The sequence below is a fragment of the Balaenoptera physalus genome (assembly GCF_965194825.1).
Source record: "Balaenoptera physalus genome assembly, chromosome: 3".
In the NCBI taxonomy this organism is placed as follows: Eukaryota; Metazoa; Chordata; class Mammalia; order Artiodactyla; family Balaenopteridae; genus Balaenoptera; species Balaenoptera physalus.
Window position 1 is genome coordinate 142,673,041 of NC_138890.1, and position 22,482 is coordinate 142,695,522.

Here is a 22,482-nt window from a genome sequence, read left to right on the forward strand (position 1 = left end):
CTGAAATCCCAGCTGTTAGTCCCTTCTTTGAGTTTAGTATTTAAAGGCCCCAGTTCAAGTGGAAAATTGTTTTCAGGTTGGGACAATATTAACACACCATCATTAATATCTAAACCTAGGGAATTCCCTGGCAGTCCAGCAGTTAGGGCTCCGTGCTTCCACTGCAGGGGGCACGGGTTCAATCCCTGGTCGGGGAGCTGAGATCCCACAAGCCGCATGGCACAGCCAAAACAAAACAAAACAAAATCTGAACCTATTCTTACTACTGGTTAGCTAGTCAGTTATTTAGTCTGAATATGATGTAGCTAGACCGTAACAAGACGTTTCACGTTAGGGAGCGTGTCAGGAAACGTTTGGGTCCAGAGTTATTACCGTGTGGGAAAACTGGGTGGAAAGGCAGGTGGTGGTGGAAGAGCTGGGGAAATTAGGTTTGAAATCACTGGTCCCTAGAAGGGGGACAAAGATGATCAGAAGAAGATACAAAAAAACTTTACATATAGCTGTTCCTACTCTGAAACAAAATTTGAATCTCTCTTGGCTTTTTAAAAACCATTTTACCTGTATGTTATACTCTTTGTCTAGCTTGAATTTTTCCTTAGTTAGATAATGTAGTAGATAAAATACTTATGAGAATGGTTTAGAATAAATTCTAGATAGGTTTGAACGTTTTACATTATTATTATATAATCATAACATTGTTATTAAAGATAAGGTTCAGGCCATGCCTACATAGAGCACACAGTAAAACACAAAATTTAACTGTATGTTTTTTAATGTATACAGTTAAAGTTACATACTTCAGATTTGGAAATTGATTTAAAAATATTACAGATAGACTGATGTAGAATGTGATGTCAAGAAACCAGTGGAGACATGGAAGCTGAAAGCACTAATATACAAATAAGCAGTTCCATTAAGAATTAAGGATTAAGGATAGAGAGGTTGTTGTCTAGAAAGATAGTAACTGTTTTACATTGATATTCTAGCCTGCGGTGTCAGCCCCAGAGTATGCACAAACCAGTATGCACTGCTGGGTGTGGTTTAGATAGATAAACACCTAGAAAACAGGGACGGTGCCTGTGTTTCTGTGTCTGCAGACAGAAGTGTGTTTAATGGACTTCTGATGCAGTGTTGTTTGCTCACTTGTAGGGCACGCTTGCAGAGAGGATTCGTGCAGGTGGGGCTGGAGTGCCTGCATTTTACACCAGCACAGGGTATGGGACCCTGGTGCAAGAAGGAGGGTCACCGATCAAATACAGCAAAGACGGCAGCATTGCCATTGCCAGTAAGCCAAGAGAGGTAAGAAAGCTGGATATCTCTATCAGCACAGGATTCCAGGTGGACTCAGCTGGGTAACTAAGTATAAAACCACACCTGTGTGAGAACAAACACTGTCATTCATTCCATAATGTAAACACGTTAGGTAAAATTTCTAGCTAAAACTGAGCATCTGCTAGTAATTTAAATCACATAGAGAGACCAGAATAAATAAATGAGAAGAATCTGTAATCCGTAGAAGAGGTGCAAGTCAAGATTAGTTTTATGGTAAGTTTTAAGAAATTTAGGAGCGTTTATAATTGATGATTATGTTTATGTGGAAAATAGAGTAAATGTATGCTATATATGGCATGAAACTCTTCATGCTCAGGCCCCTTCTGGATGTAATTGAAGGGGGAGAAAAAAGCCAAAGAAATCACAAGTTTGTCTACAATCTTAAAAAGCGGGGGCAGTTATAACTATATAATGGAAGAGGGTTCATATTATCTCCTTTGTCCTTCATTTTGTATACTGGACATATTTGAATAACTGAATAACTTAGTTTTATTTAAAGTGCTAGATATGATGGGGTATCTTTATCCTGGGTAACTTCACTCACATATTAGAAAAGAATAGGGACTTACCTGGCAATCCAGTGGTTAAGACTTCGCCTACCAATGCAGGGGGTGTGGGTTCGATTCCTGGTTGGGGAGCTAAGATCCCACATGCCTCACGGCCAAAAAACCAAAACATAAAACAGAAGCAATACTGTAACAAATTCAATGAAGACTTTAAAAATAGTCCACATCAAAAAAATCTTTAAAAAAAAAAAGAAAAGAAAAGAACTCTAGATACAGGTATTTGAGATACTCAGGTTTGAGCCAGTTTTTAAAATGACACAGGCCACCTGTATTTTTAGTATCTTTCCCTTCTCCCTGCCCACATGGCTCATGAGAGTTAACAAAGGTTGCAGAAATGCTGAGCTTATCTCTAGGGAAGCGAAAATTTAGTAAATCAAGGGCTTTTATCACCTTTCTGCTTATAGGGATGTTAGCTCTGCACGTCCGTGTCTTGAGGGAAGATAAAGGTCATGCCCTTGTCCCCTGCTGTCCAGCGTTTGTCCAGCAGCGTCCTCCATCTGGAGCTTTGCCTTTCTGATTAGAGTGACCTATATTGACTCAAAGCTTTTGTTAAAATTTTTCATACTCTATCTTGCTTCTTTCTTTACTGCCTAATTAGGTTTAAAAAGTTTTTGACAAAGTAAAGGACAGGAACCTAATTATTAAGATGGATCTTGGTTAATATAGATAAAGATGCCTGGCAAAATCGGGTGAATGCTTTGAGAGCTTGCTAGAAGTTACAGCATTAACTCTCCTGGTGAAAACATAGGATAGACTAGAATCTGTTCTGAATGCCTGGGTTCATTTCAGCCTGGAGTCAGGTGTAGGAATCTAGCAGTTTTGTCACTTTGTCTGCATCCCCTAGGATACAACAATAATTTCTTGAAATGATTCTTGTTAGCTCTTTGTCGTCCTTGATTACGGTGGGAAGAGGAAATGAGTGAATTCCTTAGGTCAGGATAGTTATTGAGGACCTTCTGTTTGTCAAGCACTGGTCTAAGTGTGGTGGAAAAAGGGGTGTTCTAGACCAAGTGCCCCTGACAAGGGACAAATAGACAAACACACAATGTCAATACTGGAAGTGCTGTGAACACAAATCAAGTAGGGCAAAGGCAGAGAGGATGATGAGTGGTCAGGAAGGTGTGCTCCAGGCTGGGTCAGGGAAAACCTCTCTGAGCAGGTGACATTTGGTAGAGTCCTGAATAAAATAGGGAATGAGGCGGGTGAAGATTATAGGTTTGTGCTCTAGTCAGAAGGAAGAGGAAGGACAGGGTCCCAGGGCAGGCTTGCCTCATGTGTGGAACAGCAGGGCAGTGAGACTGGAACAGAGTGAATTAGGAGAGAGTGGTAGGGTTGGAGGTTAAAGAGAGGCAGGAGCCAGACCACACGAGTTTGGCCTTTACTGAGTGTGGTGAGAGGACAACAGAGTGTTTTGAATATGGTGGGACAGTGATGGGATCTGAGTTACATTTTGGAAAGAGCACTGTGGTTGTTGGGTAGTGAGTTTTTTGCTGGAGACCCAACAGCAGAAGCAGGGAGACGGATGCAGAGGCTGTTGTATTAATCCAGGTGGGAGTGGAAGGTGGTTTAAGCAGTGGAATTTGTGAGAAGTTGTTGCAATTGGGAAATATGTTGATAGTAGAGCCAACAGGATTTACTGAGTAAGAAAGGACAAGAATCAAGCATGCTGCTTATTGAAATGGGCCGAGCGAGGGGGTAATCAAAGAGCTCTGCCTGGACTTGGTGCTTTTGAGACGTTCATTAGCTTCCAAGGGGAGGTGTTCTGTAGGCTCGAGCTCAGCTCCGGGAGGGTTGAGAGCTGGGGTAGGAACTTTGGAGGTATCACCATGTGGTGTTTAAATCCATGGGACTGGGGCTGGAGTGTAGACAGAGAACAGCTCTTTTACATTTAAGGGTTTAGAAGAGGCCTGACATTGAAAGGTTGAAAAGAGGAAAAGGAGCAGCAAATAAGATGGGAAAGAGTGTCTAGTGAGTGGAGAGGAAACCCAGGGGAGTCCGGTGATTTGGAAGATGGGAACTTTTACAAAGGAGGGAGTGATCAACCATGTCAGAGTATGAAGAGGTTGGGTAAGAGGACTGGAAATTGACTATTGGATTTGGAAACGTGGAGGTCATTGGTGACCTTAAACTGATTTTTCTGGAGAAGAAGATTTTTCTGGAATGGTGAAAATTTGACTGGAGTGGATTCAAGAAAGGACTGAAAGATGAGGAAGTGGAGACTCTGAAGTGCATAAGTCTTTTAAGTGAGTATAACAGCTAGTTTGACAAAACCAATTCCTCCCCTGTTTTAAAATTTTAGAATAGTGAACACTTAGCAACTGCTGATGTGTAGACCCTTCAGGAAATTAGATAACTGGAATAGAAAGAAACGCCAATGTTTTTACTTTGCCCTGGCTTAGCATATATTTAGATGTATATGTAGTTCTCTAGATCTGTGTAAAGGCCTCAACTATCATCTCTGGTGATGACTGAAATACATAAGACAAACTATATTGATGTGTAGGTTACAAATGTCTTTCATATAATTTTTCTAAGTTCATATTAATATGATCCTCATTCATCAGTGATTCCCTAAATTCATTCATCTTTTCTAACAGGAAAGTGGGATAATGTCTTTAAGGAAACTGTTCTTTAAGAAATGATTCTGTTTTAGTGCAAATCAAAACTACAATGAGGTATCGCCTCACACTGGTCAGAATGGCCATCATCAAAAAGTCTACAAATAATAAAATGGTGGAGAGGATGTGGAGAAAAGGGAACCCTCCTACACTGTTGGTGGGAATGTAAATTGGTGTAGCCACAATGGAAAACAGTATGGAGGTTCCTTAAAAAACTAAAAGTAGAGTCACCATATGATCCAGCAATCCCACTCCTGGGCATATATCTGGAAAAGACAAAAACTCTAGTTCGAAAAGATACATGCACCCCAATGTTCATAGCAGCACTATTTACAATAGTCAAGACCTAAATGTTCATCAACAGATGAATGGTTAAAGAAGATGTGGTACATACATACAGTGGAATATTACTGAGCCATGAAAAGAAATGAAATAATTCCATTTGCAGCAACATGAATGGACCTAGAGATTATCATACTAAATGAAGGCAGACAGAGAAAGACAGATATCATATGATATCACTTATATGTGGAATCTAAAAAATTGGTACAGATGAACTTATTTACAAAACAGAAATAGACTCATAGACATAGAAAACAAATGTATGGTTACCAAAAGGGAAAGCGAGGGAGAGGGATAAATTAGGAGTTTGGGATTAACATACACACACTACTATATATATATATAAATAAACAAGAACCTACTGTATAGCACAGGGAACTATATTTAATATCTGTAGTAACCTATAATGGAAAAGAATCTGAAAAAGAATATATATGTATATGTGTACATATATATGTCTGAATCACTCTGCTGCACACGTGAAACTAGCACAATACTGTAAATTAACTATAATTTTAAAAAAAAAGGAAGAATTTCTTTTTTTAAACCACAGTTAAAGAAAAGTAAATGTACTGGAACTTTCTCCAGCTTTCTATAAAATGCATGCAATTTGTCCACTAGGGGGCGCAGTAGGAATGAAAATGGAGTTTGGCCTTCAAATGGCTCCCATCTTGTGTGGTGATGGAGAGAGGTGTTGACGTTGTTTCCCCTCTTCGTTTCAATTCCCAGAGCTAAGTCCCCATGAAGAAAAAAGGAGCAAAATGCTGTGGCATAGTTTTGCTTTATGTGTCTTCTCCCCTCCCCTCCCATTTGGAGTAGAATTAAAAGTAAATAAACATACAAAAATCAGTAGCCTTCCATTAGACCAGTAATGACAGAGAGAAGGTGTAATAGAATAAAATATAACAGTCACAGTGGTATCAAACACCAAGAAGCACCTGTGAATAAAGCTGGAAAATATATACAAAGCTTTTTCTGAGGGAAAACTATGAAACTATTGAAGGAGGTAAAAGAAGACTTTAAAAAATGTAAGCCTATATTCTCACAGGTGGGAGGATATAGCGTATCAGTTCTCTACAAATTAGTCTACAAATTTTAGGAATCCCAATTAAAATCTCAACAGAGGATAATGGATTCATTAGAAGAGATGAATGGATTTTTATAACTACTTTAGGCAGGAAAACAATGTATTGCCCATTTCATGCAACTTACATGGTTTTCTGGGGTGGAGGGAAAGAGGGGCTCTTTTTCGTGTTCAGTATGTAACTTATTCACACAAATAATAAAGTGAGTGCTAACACACACAGCCTATGCCGTAAGCATATGGAACTTTCAGTTCCTCACAATTACCAAGCTTCCTCTTGCCGCTGAGCCTTTGCACATGCTGCTCCCTCAGTGTCCTCTTCACCATTTTGACGAAGCCCTGGTTGCCTGCACTACTCTTCCTTGAAGTCTCAGTTTAGATCTCTCCCTCCTTTTCTAACTAGGCTTGTATCCCTATTATCTGCCTCTATCAGAGTAGGGAGCACAACCAAACAAGACCTCTGCAGATCCTGACAATGCCCTCTTTGTCTCTTGCAGGTGAGGGAGTTTAATGGTCAGCATTTTATTTTGGAGGAAGCAATCACAGGGGATTTCGCTTTGGTGAAAGCCTGGAAGGCAGACCGAGCAGGAAATGTGATTTTCAGGTAGTATAATGGTTTTAAAAAATGTTAAATGTAGTGCATTTCAGCAACTTTATATTTCCGAAATTATGATTACAAAATGGATATCTTGATGTGTTTGGTATTTAAAAATTTATTTTAAAAATGGCTTAAAATCAAACACACCCATGTGTGTGTATATAGGTGGGTGCAGAACCATTGCTGTGCGGTCATGCTGGTTTGATGCACTTGAGGGCGTCTGTTCTGATTGGTTGGTACCCATGGTGCACTGTTTGTTAACTATTTGAATCTGTATATCCTTGTATATAGTCACATACAAATTATTTTTACCCCTGTGTACTTTAGTTGCCAAAACTAGTTACAGTGTTGTGACATGCTTAGAAAATGTGACAAAAGCACACAATTATATTTAATTTTGACAGTGTTATTTATATGCATTGTCTTAAAATGCCTGTTACTTTGATATTCTGGAAAAATATTGCTAATAATCACTTAGGTCCGTTCTTTTCCAGGCCTGTTGGTGTCTTCTAGGAAATGCTTATAAAGATTATGTCTGGAAAGTTGGTTAACCTTAATAATGTTTAACTTTCATTCTCATTATCTAGATAGCCACAGATATTAAGCCACTTAATAGATTTCAATATCTTTTGATTACCCTAAGCATACTAAATACCAAGTTTTAGTATCTTGGATTTAGGGATTATATAGCTGTTTTTGCAAATTGTGCCATGTTTGAATATACTCATAAAAGTTTTTCAAAATGTTTGGTCTTGAAGACGTCACCTGTTAGGTTGCAGAAATAATTGTCGTTCTCATAATATTGGCCTTTTCCTGCTTTTAGTTAGTGATATTTTTTATCTTTACCAAATGCAGCTTTGGCATGATCACAATTAAATTATCAGTGATCACTCTCATGTTTTTGTCCATTTCTGAAGATCTTCTATGACATTAATACTGTATTTGATTTCTTGAATTTAGCCAATTTTTTTGTTCGTTTGTTTTTGTTTTGTTTTTGTTTTTGTTTTTTTGTCCGGGCCGCAGCGTGTGAGATCTTAGTTCCCCAACTAGGAATCGAACCCGTGCCCCCTGTGGTGGAAGTGTGGGTCTTAACCACTGGACCACGAGGGAAGTCCCGGGATTTAGCCAATTTTTGATATTATAACTAATTTTGGCAATTACAGAGGACATTTTGAATGATGTCTACCTTATCTGACACCTTGATGTAATGCTTGTAAAGCTTAGTTGTTTTTTTTAAAAAAGATTAATGAAATTGTATAGTAGCAAATGGAAATGAATTATTTAAAGTATTTCCATGAGTTTATCCTGTGCTTTATTGCCTGTTATCTAAAGACTGCACAAGGGCTATTCTGAGTACAGACCTTATGCCTGTAGTTTCTGCTCAGTAGCCATTGAGCTTTGATGTGAAATGAGAGTGCTTGTCGCCAGTGGTCAGGTGGCCTAGATTCTTAAGATACTGACTTCTAGGCTGACCTTCACGTTTAGTGGGACAACTGGTATAGAGGTCTGTCTAGGCCATTGTTAGAGGGGGCGGGCTCTGCATGCCTGCACCTCAGGCCACTCTGCCCTTGGAGCTTTTGATGCTGGATGTCTGGTGGAATCCAACACGGTTACTTGTCAAAGTACACAAGGATTCCTCTCTTGAGGACGTACCTATCCTTGAATCCAAGTGAAAGAAACATTGGTGGCACAAAGAGCTGTTACGACATAGCTGTGAATTATTTCTCTTTACCAAAGAATTTTCCCTATCAATTTACACTCTCTGAAACAAAAATACATTACAATTTTTATGATTAGAGGAAGTGCATTAATTTAGGAATTTGGGAATGCAGAACCATCAGCAAAATTGGCCGCTTCTTAAAATTTTACACCTCAGGGTCTGATGGGGGGGGTGTGTAGCTTTAAAAATTTCATTAGAAGTTGGTTCTCCACACTGATCTTTAGGACTCACAAATCAGCCGTGAATGATTCAGTTAATTTCAGCAATAGGTTTCTCTTTAATAGGAGTATAATTACTATAGCTTCTCATATAAAGCACTTGCTACTTTTCTTAATATTTTAACAAGAGCAAGTTTAGTGAAATATTTAACTATAAAACAAAGTGGCATCTCAGGTAAAAGACTTAGAGAAATTAGTTTTAGAGTAGATTTATTAATATCCATTTTATTTTTCTGTGTATAACTATGTTGAATATGAAAAATAGTCCCTCTTTCTCTTAACCCCATAAAAAGCTATATAATTGAATAAAGTGGCCATCATATTGTTTTTGTTTATAAAATAGCTATAGAACTTATCGAAAATATGATACACTCTTTTAAAAAGATTCACAAAGTCTTGGTTTACAGAAATTCTTTTAATCTATAATTAAAGCTGAGAGAGACACTTCTTATTTTTGCCCTTCTTTCCCCACTTCCTTATTCCTGTAATGTAGGAAAAGTGCAAGGAATTTCAACTTGCCGATGTGCAAAGCTGCAGAAACCACAGTGGTGGAGGTAAGAGAAGAGGTTATTTCTGATTTCCTGTTGTTAATTTTCAAAGTTGATGTTATGTGTTAGTTCAAGAAAAAGTACAACGGTTCATTTGTTTTCACGAAGGAGGGCAAACAATAACCACTTTTTCATTTTGGATGTTGAAGGACTCTATTTAAATATATGATAGTTGAAGTTTTGCTGGAACATGAGCTTTCTGGTTAGCTACAGTCTCACTAGAACACTCTGTTTGGGAATCAAGCTATTAGGCTGACCAGCTCATAAAAGTCTTTTGGTACTTGAGTAAACTGTACCTTCTTGGGTGAAGTCTCCAGATGAAATTTTTTTTTTTCACTTTTTAAAAAAAATTTTATTTTATATTTTTTATACAGCAGGTTCTTATTAGTTATCTATTTTATACATATTAGTGTATATATGTCAGTCCCAATCTCCCAATTCATTCCCCCTGCTTTCCCCCCTTGGTGTCCATACATTTGTTCTCTACATCTGTGTCTCTATTTCTGCCTGGCAAACTGGTTCATTTGTACTGTTTTTCTAGATTCCACATATATGCGTTAATATATGATATTTGTTTTTCTCTTTCTGACTTACTTCACTCTGTATGACAGTCTCCAGGTCCATCCACTCTCTACAAATGACCCAATTTTGTTTCTTTCTATGGCTGAGTAATATGCTATTGTAAATATGGAACACATCTTCTTTATCCATTCTTCTGTCAGTGGGCATTTAGCTTGCTTCCATGACCTGGCTATTGTAAATAGTGCTGCAATGAACATTGGGGTGCATCTGTCTTTTTGAATTATGGTTTTGTCTGGGTATATGCCCAGTAGTGGTATTGCTGGGTCATAAGGTAATTCTATTTGTAGTTTTTTAAGGAACCTCCATACTGTTCTCCATAGTGGCTGTATCAATTGACATTCCGACCAACAGTGTAAGAGGGTTCCCTTTTCTCCACACCCTCTGCAGCATTTGTTGTTTGTAGATTTTCTGATGATGGCCATTCTGACCGGTGTGAGGTGGCACCTCATTGCAGTTTTGATTTGCATTTCTCTTATAATTAGTGATGTTAACCAGCTTTCTGTGTGCCTCTTGGCCATCTGTATGTCTTCTTTGGAGAAATGTCCATTTAGGTTTTCAAATGCCCATTTTTTGATTGGGTTGCTTGTTTTTTTAATATTGAGCTGCATGAGCTGTTTATATATTTTGGAGATTAATCCTTTGTTCATTGTTTCTTTTGCAAATATTTTCTCCCATTCTGAGGGTTGTCTTTTTGTCCTGTTTATAGTTTCCTTTGTGGTGCAAAAGCTTTGAAGTTTCATTAGGTCCCATTTGTTTATTTTTGTTTTTATTTCCATTACTCTAGGAGGTGGGTCAAAAAAGATATTGCTGTAATTTATGTTAGAGTGTTCTATGTTATCCTCTAAGAGCTTTATAGTGTCTGGTCTTACATTTAGGTCTTTAATCCATTTTGAGTTTATTTTTGTGTATGGTGTTAGGGAGTGTTCTAATTTCATTCTTTTACATGTAGCTGCCCAATTTTCCCAGCCCCACTTACTGAAGAGACTGTCTTTTCTCCATGTATATCCTTGCCTCCTTTGTCATAGATTAGTTGACCATAGGTGCGTGGGTTTATCTCTGGGCTTTCTATCCTGTTCTGTTGATCTATATTTCTGTTTTTGTGCCAGTACCATATTGTCTTGATTACTGTAGCTTTGTAGTATAGTCTGAAGTCAGGGAGTCTGATTCCTCCAGATCCGTTTTTTCCCCTCAAGGTTGCTTTGTCTATTCTGGGTCTTTTGTGTCTCCATACACATTTTAAGATTTTTTGTTCTAGTTCTGTAAAAAATGCCACTGGTAATTTGATAGGGATTGCATTGAATCTGTAGATTGCTTTGGGTAGTATAGTCATTTTCACAATATTGATTCTTCCAATCCAAGAACATGGTATATCTCTCCATCTGTTTGTGTTGTCTTTGATTTCTTTCATCAGTGTCTTATAGTTTTCTGAGTACAGGTCTTTTGCCTCCTTAGGTAGGTTTATTCCTAGGTATTTTATTCTTTTTGTTGTAATGGTGAATGGGATTGTTTCCTTAATTTCTCTTTCTGATCTTTCATTGTTAGTGTATAGGACTGCAAGAGATTTCTGTGCATTAATTTTGTATCCTGCAACTTTACCAGCTTCACTGATTAGCTCTAGTAGTTTTCTGGTGGCATCTTTAGGATTATCTATGTATAATATAATGTCATTTGCAAACTGTGACAGTTTTACTTCTTCTTTTCCAATTTGTATTCCTTTTATGTCTTTTTCTTCTCTGATTGCCGTGGCTACGACTTCCAAAGCTATGTTGAATAATAGTGGCAAGAGTGGACATCCTTGTCTTGTTCCTGATCTTAGAGGAAATGCTTTCAGTTTTTCACCCTTGAGAATGATGTTTGCTGTGGGTTTGTCATATATGGCCTTTATTATGTTGAGGTAGTTTCCCTCTATGCCCACTTTCTGGAGAGTTTTTATCATAAATGGATGTTGAATTTGTCAAAAGCTTTTTCTGTATCTACTGAGATGATCATATGGTTCTTATTCTTCAATTTGTTAATATGGTGTATCACATTGATTGAGTTGCGTATATTGAAGAATCCTTTCATTCCTGGGATAAACCCCACTTGATCATGGTGTATGATCCTTTTAATGTGTTGTTGGATTCTGTTTGCTAGTGTTTTGTTGAGGATTTTTGCATCTATATTCATCAGTGATATTGGTCTGTAATTTTCTTTTTTTGTAGTATCTTTGTCTGTTTAGGTATCAGGGTGATGGTGGCCTCAGAATGAGTTTGGGAGTGTTCCTTCCTCTGCTATATTTTGGAAGAGTTTGAGAAGGATGGGTGTTAGCTCTTCTCTAAATGTTTGATAGAATTCACCTGTGAAGCCATCTGGTCCTGGACTTTTGTTTGTTGGAAGATTTTTAATCACAGTTTCAATTTCATTACTTGTGATTGGTCTGTTCATATTTTCTATTTCTTCCTGGTTCAGTCTTGGAAGGTTATACCTTTCTAAGAATCTGTCCATTTCTTCCAGGTCGTCCATTTAATTGGCACAGTGTTGCTTGTAGTAGTCTCTTATGATGCTCTGTGTTACTGCAGTGTCCGTTGTAACTTCTTTTTCACTTCTAATTTTATTGATTTGAGTCCTCTCCCTCTTTTTCTTGTTGAGTCTGGCTAAAGGTTTATCAATTTTGTTTATCTTCCCAAAGAACCAGCTTTTAGTTTTATTGATCTTTGCTATTCTTTTCTTTGTATCTATTTCTTTTATTTCTGCTCTGATCTTTATGATTTCTTTCCTTCTACTAACTTTGGGTTTTGTTTGTTCTTCTTTCTCTAGTTCCTTGTAAGGTTAGATGGTTTATTTGAGATGTTTGTTGTTTCTTGAGGTAGGCTTGTATTGCTATATACTTCCCTCTTAGAACTGCTTTTGCTGCATCCCATAGGGTTTGGATCACCGTGTTTTTGTTGTCAATTGTCTCTAGGTATTTTGTGATTTCCTCTTTGATTTCTTCAGTGATCTCTTGGTTATTTAGTAACGTACTTTTTAGCCTCCATGTGTTTGTGCTTTTTACGTTTTTTTCCCTGTAACTTATTTCCAATCTCATAACGTTGTGGTCGGAAAAGATGCTTCATATGATTTCAGTATTCTTAAATTTACTGAGGCTTGATTTGTGACCCAAGATGTGATCTATCCTGGAGAATGTTCCATGGGCACTTGAGAAGAAAGTGTAATCTGCTGTTTTTGGATGGAATGTCCTATAAATATCAATTAAATCTGTCTGGTCTGTTGTGTCATTTAAAGCTTGTGTTTCCTTATTAATTTTCTGTTTGGATGATCTGTCCATTGGTGTAAGTGAGGTGTTAAAGTCCCCCACTATTGTGTTACTCTCAATTTCCTCTTTTATAGCTGTTAGCAGTTGCCTTATGTATTGAGGTGCTCCTATGTTGGGTGCATATATATTCATAATTGTTATATCTTCTTCTTGGATTGGTCCCTTGATCATTATGTAGTGTCCTTCCTTATCTCTTGTATCATTCTTTATTTTAAAGCCTATTTTATCTGATATGAGTATTGCTACTCCAGGTTTCTTTTGATTTCCATTTGCATGGAACATCTTTTTCCATCCCCTCACTTTGAGTCTGTATGTGTCCCTAGGTCTGAAGTGGGTCTCTTGTAGACAGCATATATATGGGTCTTGTTTTTGTATCCATTCAGTGAGCCTGTGTCTTTTGGTTGGAGCATTTAATCCATTCACGTTTAAGGTAATTATCAATATGTATGTTCCTATTACCATTTTCTTTAATTGTTATTGGTTTGTTTTTGTAGGTTCTTTTCTTCTCTTGTGTTTCCCACTTAGAGAAGTTCCTGTAGCATTAGTTGTAGAGCTAGTTTGGTTGTGCTGAATTCTGTTAGCTTTTGCTTGTCTGTAAAGCTTTTGATTTCTCCATTGAATTTGAATGAGATCCTTACCGGGTAGAGTAATCATGGTTCTAGGTTCTTCCCTTTCATCACTTTAAATATATCGTGCCACTCCCTTCTGGCTTGTAGAGTTTCTGCTGAGAAATCAGCTCTTAACCTTATGGGAGTTTCCTTGTATGTTATTTTTTGTTTTTCCCTTGTTTTTAATAATTTTTCTTTGTCTTTAATTTTTCTTAATTTGATTACTATGTGTGTTGGTGTGTTTCTCCTTGGGTTTATCCTGCCTGGGACTCACCACACTTCCCGGACTTGGGTGGCTATTTCCTTCCCATGTTAGGGAAGTTTTCGACTATAATCCCTTCAGATATTTTCTCGGGTCCTCTCTCTCTCTTCTCCTATAATCCCTATAATGCGAATGTTGGTGCATTTAATGTTGTCCCAGAGGTCTCTTAGGTTGACTTCATTTCTTTTCATTCTTTTTTGTTTATTCTGTTCCGCAGCAGTGAATTCCACCATTCTGTCTTCCAGGTCACTTATCCGTTCTTCTGCCGCAGTTATTCTGTTATTAATTCCTTCTAGTGTATTTTTCATTTCAGATATTGTATTGTTCATCTCTGTTTGTTTGTTGTTTAATTCTTCTAGATGTTTGTTCTTTAATTCTTCTAGGTCTCTGTGAAACATTTCTTGCATCATCTCGATCTTTGCCTCCATTCTTTTTCTGAGGTCCTGGATTAATTTCACTATCACTATTCTGAATTCTTTTTCTGGAAGGTTGCCTATCTCCGCTTCATTTAGGTGTTTTTCTGGGGTTTTATCTTGTTCCTTCATCTGGTACATAGTCGTCTGCCTTTTCATTTTGTCTGTCTTTCTGTGAATGTCGTTTTTGTTCCACAGGCTGCAGGATTGTAGTTCTTCTTGTTTCTGCTGTCTGCCCTCTGGTAGATGAGGCTATCTAAGAGGCTTGTGCAAGCTTCCTGATAGGAGGGACTGGTGGTTGGTAGAGCTGGGTGTTGCTCTGGTGGACAGAGCTCAGTAAAACTTTAATCCACTTGTCTGCTGATGGGTGGGGCTGACTTCCCTCCCTGTTGGTTGTTTGGCCTGAGGCAGCCCAGCACTGGAGCCTAGAGGCTCTTTGGTGGGGCTAATGGTGGACTCTGGGAGGGCTCATGCCAAGGAGTACTTCCCAGAACTTCTGCTGCCAGTGTCCTTGTCCCAGTGGTGAGGAACAGCTGCCCCCCCCCGCACCCCCCTCGCCGGAGACCCTCCAACACTAGCAGATAGGTCTGGTTCAATCTCCTATGGGGTAACTGCTCCTTCCCCCGGGTCCTGATGCACACACTACTTTGTGTGTGCCCTCCAGGAGTGGAGTCTCTGTTTCCCCCAGTCCTGTCGAAGTCCTGCAGTCAAATCCCGCTAACCTTCAAAGTTTGATTCTCTGGGAATTCCTCCTCCTGTTGCTGGACCCCCGGTTTGGGAAGCCTGATGTGGGGCTCAGAACCTTCACTCTAGTGGGTGGACTTCTGTGGTATAATTGTTCTCCAGTTTGTCTCCAGATGAATTCGTGTATACAGAATCCTAGGAAAATAGTAAGTTGTATTAGGAGAAGTTCCTTATCTCACTGTTAGATACTGGTGATACTTTAAGGAAGAAGGAGGCTAAGCTCATTGCTTTGATGTGGTTCTATTCGGAACAGTTGAATTAAGGCACTAACTGGCTCGCCTTTGGACATCTCAGGGTTTGGGAGACACTAGAATAATTTTAGAACTTTCCCAGGGTTCAAGCTCTGGGACAGAAATAGGTGCTTATACCAAAATCCTGCCATTTTGTTTATACGTATTTGAACCTGAAAGGAGACTTGAAAATGATTCGTTTAGGCTATGAGGATCACTTTGGAACCAAATTTTCTTGGGCATTTGAGATAGCTTTCCCATGGGAGGGCTTTATAGGAACCCATCCTGCGATCTGGAAATGAGAATATATGTTCTTGATTTTTCTTGTGATGGTGGTATTCTACCTGTCATTTTTTCATTCCTCCATATGCTTGCCCAAGATGGTATTTCATGGAGGCAGTGCTGCCATATTTCTGAAATAATCAAATGTTAGAATTCTGTTTCTGTCTTGGAAAGTGAAGTATATTATTATTATTATTATTTTTAGTAGATAGCCATAGTTTGGCTTCGTTTTTTTTGTTTGTTTTCTTCCTCTTTTATGGAAGTATAGTTAATTTACAGTGTTTGAAGTGTATTATTTTTAAAGTGCTGGGGCATGTACTTTCAACACTGGCAGGGTGGTTTCTTTTGCAATGGCTTCAGTATATTTTCTGCATTTAAAATGGATAATGTGGTGTACTCTCTCTGCGCGATCTTCTTTTTTTTTTTTTAATCGAATCATCTTAATGACCTGTCCATTGCACACATCTGTAACAGTACTGAAAAAAAGCCTATAGCGTAGCTTAAAACAATTGATAGTTTAACCCTCTCTTGATTGTATGTACTTCTGTAAAACTGCCACAGACCAATATTTTTTCTCTGAGTACCATGGGGCAGTATGCATTGTCCTGGGTGAATTTCTTTTTTTCCTTCTTTTATAATCTGGTTCTTTTCAGCCAATCTTATCTCTTCCAAAAGCAGGAAGTGACTCTCTACTGTCTGAGAATTAATGTAGATATTAGGAAAGAGAGGTTCTCTGTCGGCTTAAGGGAAGGGGAGATAAAATCCTTTAATTGATCCTGCAAATATGATAAAAGCTGCCCTCCCTGTGTCCTAGAACAGACATCTCTGATTCACAGCATTCTGTCCTGTTAGACACAGACTCACATTAGGATCCCTTTCAATATAGCGCTGCTGATGGCCACTCCCAATTGATTATACCCACACTGTCCAACATGGTAGCCACTAGCCACATGCGACTTTTAAAATTTAAATTAATTAAAATTAGATAAAGTAGAAATTCAGTTTCTCTTCAGTAGCTACATATGCTCGTGACTATTGTGTTGATCAACATAGATAAAGAATATTGTCATCAATGGAGAAAGTTTGATTGGACAGAGCCTAATTGGAAGGATCAAGATGAAATATAATTTGTCATTCTAGTTTAGGAATGTAAGCAAAACAGCAATTTAGACAATAAATTATTGTAAGCCTGCTCCCTCTGCATGCTCATAGTAGAAGAGGTCCACATGCCTTTAGCTTGAATTGTAAGAACTTGTGCTCTTGGATGTAGAAGATAATTTGGAATTGGGGATGATGAATAGATTGGGTGTCTTCTGATAACAAAAAATCTATCTGGACTGTGAGTTTTGTATTATTCTTAGTCTAGTGACTACCCTGGACCTCCAGCTCCTCTTCTGTGCTATGTTTTGTGCACTCTGTTACCTGCATTGGCCTTTAGGACTTTGTAATTCTTTTCCTGTAGCCCTATCCTACTTTATTGTACAGTGGTCCTAGTGAGATGGATGATTATGAGCTGGTCTAACAGGAGTCTTCAGAGATCTTAAATTACCTGCGTATTTTCCTGCCTGTTAAATATTAACAATAATAATAGTTACTATTAATCAAGTATTTATTATATGTTAGTCACTGCTGTATTCTTTATGGTTATTGTTAGTTTTTTTAATGTTAACGATAGTCTTATGAGGTAGGAATCATTATTATCCTTATTTTACAGATAAGGACTTAAAAGCACAGAGAGGTTAGGTTATATACCTGATGTTACACAGCTAGATGGAGCTAGGATAGAACCACAGAATGACTGATTCTGGGGTGTCTCACTTTTCCACTATTTTATGAAATATTCTCAAATCATCATCAATGGATGGTGTTTCAAAATCTTGAAAGGTATTGAATCTCTGGAAGTAGTCCATTTCAGTGCTAACTATTAGAATCAAGCAGATTGGGAGTTTTTGGCCAATATATTCCTCTACCCCCCAGCTTTCCTTGCCAGTTATTCCAATTATGGTCTTTTTGCCTCCTGCACCATCTACCTCCAAGAGGGCTTTGAGAGAAGCATCATCCTGTGATCAATAGCCCTGTGGATTCATTCATTCTTCCTCTTGGATTCTGCTCATTCTGTTGTGTTGCATCTCTGAACTGTGCAGCTTTTCACAAACTTCCCTGAACATGGTGATTGAATGTCTATTCTTGTACTGCAGTATCTTAAGCAGTGGGAGCTTTAACAATGACTACACCCTACATTTCAGACAAAGCCTTTTTTTTTTTTAGAACTCTTAGCTCATCTCCTTTCTCTTATAGATGAGGACATGGAGGACTTTTCAGTAGCTGGATCTGGGTTAGAGCCTGTCTCCTAAAGCACCACTCCACCCCCTGGTGCTGCATCTTTTCAGCCTTTCTCCCTGGTTACCCCCTATAACTTGAGTTTTATGGGAGGTAAGAGGGGGTAGAACTGTAAATATCTAAAATATTAATGATAATTCCCTCAGATATCTTAAAGTCTTTTTGCATGTAGAAGCAGGGTGGCAGGGGACTTCCCTGGTGACACAGTGGTTAAGAATCCTCCTGCCAATGCAGGGGACACGGGTTCGAGCCCTGGTCCAGGAAGATCTCACATGCCGTGGAGTAACTAAGCCTGTGCACCACAACTACTGAGCCTGTGCTCTAGAGCCCACGAGCCAGAACTACTGAGTCCATGTGACATAACTACTGAAGCCCACGCGCTTAGAGCCCATGCTCTGAAGCAAGAGAAGCCACCGCAATGAGAAGCCCGTGCATTGTAATGAAGAGTAGCCCCCGCTCGCCGCAGCTAGAGAAAGCCCATGCACAGCAACAAAGACACAATGCAGCCAAAAAAAATAATAAATTAGATAAATAAATTAAAAAAAAAAGAAAAAAGAAGCAGGGTGGCAAAGGAACATAAAGCTGCCTCTTGCTTTTTTGGTTAATAATTTCTCCTCCAGTTGACAAGAGGTAAACCAGTATATTCATCTTGAATTGAAGAAAATACCAAATTGGCCCTTGACATGAATTATTTCTGGTTTCTCTAAAAGTGGGATATTGTTCCTTTTTGGAAAAATTTTGCCTTTCAAATGTGTTCTAAACAAACTTATGAGTTGTGGAAAACCAATTATGTCTGTTTTCCCCTTTAACGAAACCGATATGAATATTGCATTTGCATTCTTAAAACCTGCAGCCGTTTGCATGTTTTGCCACAAAGTTGTGACATAGTGAAGGCTGGCTGTCTCCTTCCCCGTCTCTTAAGGAACTGGGGGTAGTTACTTGGGGAAAATAGTACAAGTGGGTGCACATATTGGCATACATGCCAGAAAGATATTTCTCTTTTTAGGACAGTGTTATTTCTGGACCTCCTCTTTAAGTGGGTGGAATCTTCCCTGATAAACTTCACAAGTCTAAGTGCAAAACCAGCCAGGGAACAACTCTTGGCATTGCGTTCCATGTGTATGAGTAACAGGAGTACTGTGGAACTCATTTGGCTTTTGTAAGGGTCTGTTAACCCTTCAACTTCCCATGAGCCCCTCAGCCAGTCTCCTGGGTGCATATCCAATCAGGCTGTGTTTCTCTGGGAAGTTACCTGTCTTTACATTTTTTTTTTTTTAAAGCAACTTTTTTTTTTCTTAATTATTTTTTTTAATTAATTAATTTATTTTATTTATGGCTGTGTTGGGTCTTCGTTTCTGTGCGAGGGCTTTCTCTAGTTGCGGCAAGCGGGGGCCACTCTTCATCACGGTGCGCGGGCCTCTCACTATCGCGGCCTCTCCTGTTGCGGAGCACAGGCTTCAGACGCGCAGGCTCAGTAATTGTGGCTCATGGGCCCGGTCGCTCCGCGGCATGTGGGATCCTCCCAGACCAGGGCTCGAACCCGTGTCCCCTGCATTGACAGGCAGACTCTCAACCACTGCGCCACCAGGGAAGCCCCTAAAGCAACTTATAATAGAAAACTCAGGGGGAGGGGCGGCAGTGCTTCACTCAGGAGCCTGTTGATGCTTTTTCTCCTGCAAGCAGCCTGGCATGCCTGTGCTGTCAGGAGAGGTCATCTGACTCAGCCACCGAAGGCTGTTGAGGTTACCTGTGACCAAAATAACCCAGCTGGTTTCGTCAGGTGTGTGCCCTGGCTGGTGTTGGAAGATGGCAAGGTTTATGCAAGGCCTCTTCAGCTGTTTTGGCTAATTTCAGCTTTTAGTTAAGACAAATACATTCATTACCATGACTTCAATAATGTTATTTTTATCATATTTATATTATGGTATATTTATATATTTGCTTATGAAAGAATTGTTCATATTACATGATATTTGATGCATACAAGTATTATATACATGTAGCCTTTGTGGGTTATAAAGCACAATAATAAATTGAACACCAGCGAACCCACCTAAGGTAAGGATTAGCGGATTGCTTATTCTCGTTTTCATCTGCCTGCCTTTCCTGCAGAGAGAGCCACTGTCAGGAATATTGTGGTTATCAGTCCCTTAAAAATAATTCTAAGTCATAAGGTATGGACGTATGGAAAATTATTTTCCAAAGATATCCTAAGACTTTTTGTTTAGAAGAGCCAGGCTTTGGAACCTGTGACTTCTGCATTCTGTACTAGTGCCTGGCACATGCCATGTCTCCAGAGGAGGTTAACTAGAGGAAAAGATTAGGGGTACATCTGCCATCCTGCCAAGAAGATATGTGTTTTTCCTGATTGGTGGATGAGGAAAGGTGAAAATAGCAGTGTAAATGGTATTACAAATTTTGTTTTTAATGTTTATTATGAAGGCTAATGGACATACACAACAGTAAACAGAAGAGTTTAATGAACCCATCTGAGCTCGTCCTCCAGCTCCAATGACCGTCAACCCACGATCACTCCTGCCCCGTCTTCATCGCCATCTCCTGCCTCCTCTTGTAGTATTTTGAAATAATCACCAGATATTGTATCCCTCATGAGCTTACATTATAATGCTCAAGACTGACAATAGGTGCAATAAATAAGTAAAATATATATTATATTAGATATTGATAAATATTAAGGAGATGAAACAAAGCATGAAAAGGGACATGAAATGTCAGGAGAAGAAAGTTAAATTTTGTTTTTTGTTTTTGCTTTTTTTTTGTCTGCACTGCATGGCCTGTGGGATCTTAGTTCCCTGACCAGGGATTGAACCCGGGCCCTCAGCAGTGAGACTGTGGAGTCCTAACCCCTGGACCGCCAGGGAGTTCCCCAAAGTGAAATTGTGAATCAGTTGGTCAGTAACAGAAGGCCCCACTGAGATGACAGTTGAGCAGAGACCTCAGGGAAGTGAGGAAGCGGGGCTTGGCAACTTCCAGCGGGGAGCAAGCGGGGCGGTGGAAAGAGGAGCAGATGGGGCCTTCCTGGTGCACTTGAAGACTGGGGATGACGTACTCCCCTTTCTTCAGTCTGAGGTGGTGGGCCGAGGAGTCTTATATGAGGGTAGCTGTCTTGAGAATCATGGCAGTATCTTCTTCCTAGGCTGTGTGAAGTGTGATTTCTGTTTTTAGTTCATTTGTAATAGTTCGCAAGACGACTAGGCCCAAATCTGACTTTAAAACTCTGAGATGAATGGAGAATGTGAATTTGAGCTTGGAGCCTCCTGACTTTTGTGACTCTCTGGCCCTGTTTGGAGAACTTTGTGTTGACAACACCTCATGAATTATCTTTGCAGAAGAAATCAAACTGGTGGTTAGTTCACTTTACACTAGGATGTGGGAATACAGTGGATTTTAACCATTCGACCTAATCACTTCAGTGGATCCTGTGAACATTTAATCTCCACCAAGCAGACCAATTAGTGTATTGATGTTTTAGAGACTGGTTATATTCCGTCCTGCTTCAGGAAAAGTGAAACTGCCCAAGTGATAAACATAACTCCTTTCCTCTTAAGGTTCTTTTATTCTTAATCTTAAGATTGCTAATGACTTGATATTACAGAGAAACTCATAATTTTTCCAAGAGACGGTAAAAAGAAAAAAGAAATAGGTCTAAACAGGAAAAAATTAAAGGTTCCATCCACCCAAGAGAAACACATGTAACCATGTTGAGAAACTTCATTAGACAGATGCAATGTCAAGCACACACATGCATACACAGGCGACCACTGCTCCATGCCTGTGTGGAATTTATGCCCACGCACAAATTGCTGGTTGACCTGGAGACATGATAGTTATGCGAACTTGGCTGAAATGTCAAATTTGACATTCACTGTGTGAAGCATAATATAGTAAATGCCCTTCACTGCACTTTAGTATTTACCTGGTAGTGCTCTCTACTTCTCTTCCTTAGCGAGAAGATAAGGACAGCAAGAACCTGTTGAATCCTAATCCTTTTTACTTGATTCACACAGGCCAGTTGAGTTGAACACTCAACACAAGTTCTTTAAAAACACAGGCAGGTAAGAGAGCTATTTGATACAGCACAAAAAGAAGGAACACCCTCTTCCCACCAACCCCCCATGAACCCTGGGACCTCATGATCCTAAGGCATAATACAGTCACCTTCCCAAGTGTTAACTTCGGTGATGATGTGGTGAGCTATGGATGTCATTTACAATGACTGATTTTTAAGTCTGTTAAATTATATAATATCCTTAATTTACATTTTTTTCTTTTTTAGTTTTTCAGTTATAGGATTTTATTAATGCTTTTAGATTTCATTTTTTAAAAAGTGATTGCTATACCACTCTGAAAGAGATATCTATAAATTCTTCATGCTACAAATTCAGCCAGATGTACATTGCTTTGACAGATGATAATATCCTTACACAACTAAACTAAATGAAGTGATTGACTCTACTTATTTTGAAGTATTAAAGTATTTAAAGACAATTCATTCATTTCCTTGAATTTTCATAAAATGCAACACTGATTTGAGAATATTTCAATGCTAATGAAGATGTATTTAGTGAAGATTTAGTTGAATATTTTGACAAAATAACCTTCTCAGTAATAGAATCACTATTCTGTTATTTGCTGTTTCTACCAAGGAAGCAGTAAATATAAAAAACATGAACTTGGTGAAT

The 22,482-nt window shown here is 38.8% G+C and overlaps 1 protein-coding gene across 6 annotated transcripts in view; it reads left to right on the forward strand.

The window, feature by feature from the left end:
• The window catches only part of OXCT1 (3-oxoacid CoA-transferase 1), a 160,859-nt gene that overhangs the window by 13,768 nt on the left and 124,609 nt on the right, over window positions 1-22,482 (forward strand). For all 6 annotated transcript variants that reach the window (XM_082454521.1, XM_082454522.1, XM_082454523.1 and 3 more), the window contains exons 5-7: window positions 1,150-1,299; window positions 6,440-6,546; window positions 8,972-9,032. In XM_082454521.1, the coding sequence (XP_082310647.1) occupies window positions 1,150-1,299; window positions 6,440-6,546; window positions 8,972-9,032 (318 nt within the window). The remainder of the gene's footprint in view (window positions 1-1,149; window positions 1,300-6,439; window positions 6,547-8,971; window positions 9,033-22,482) is intronic.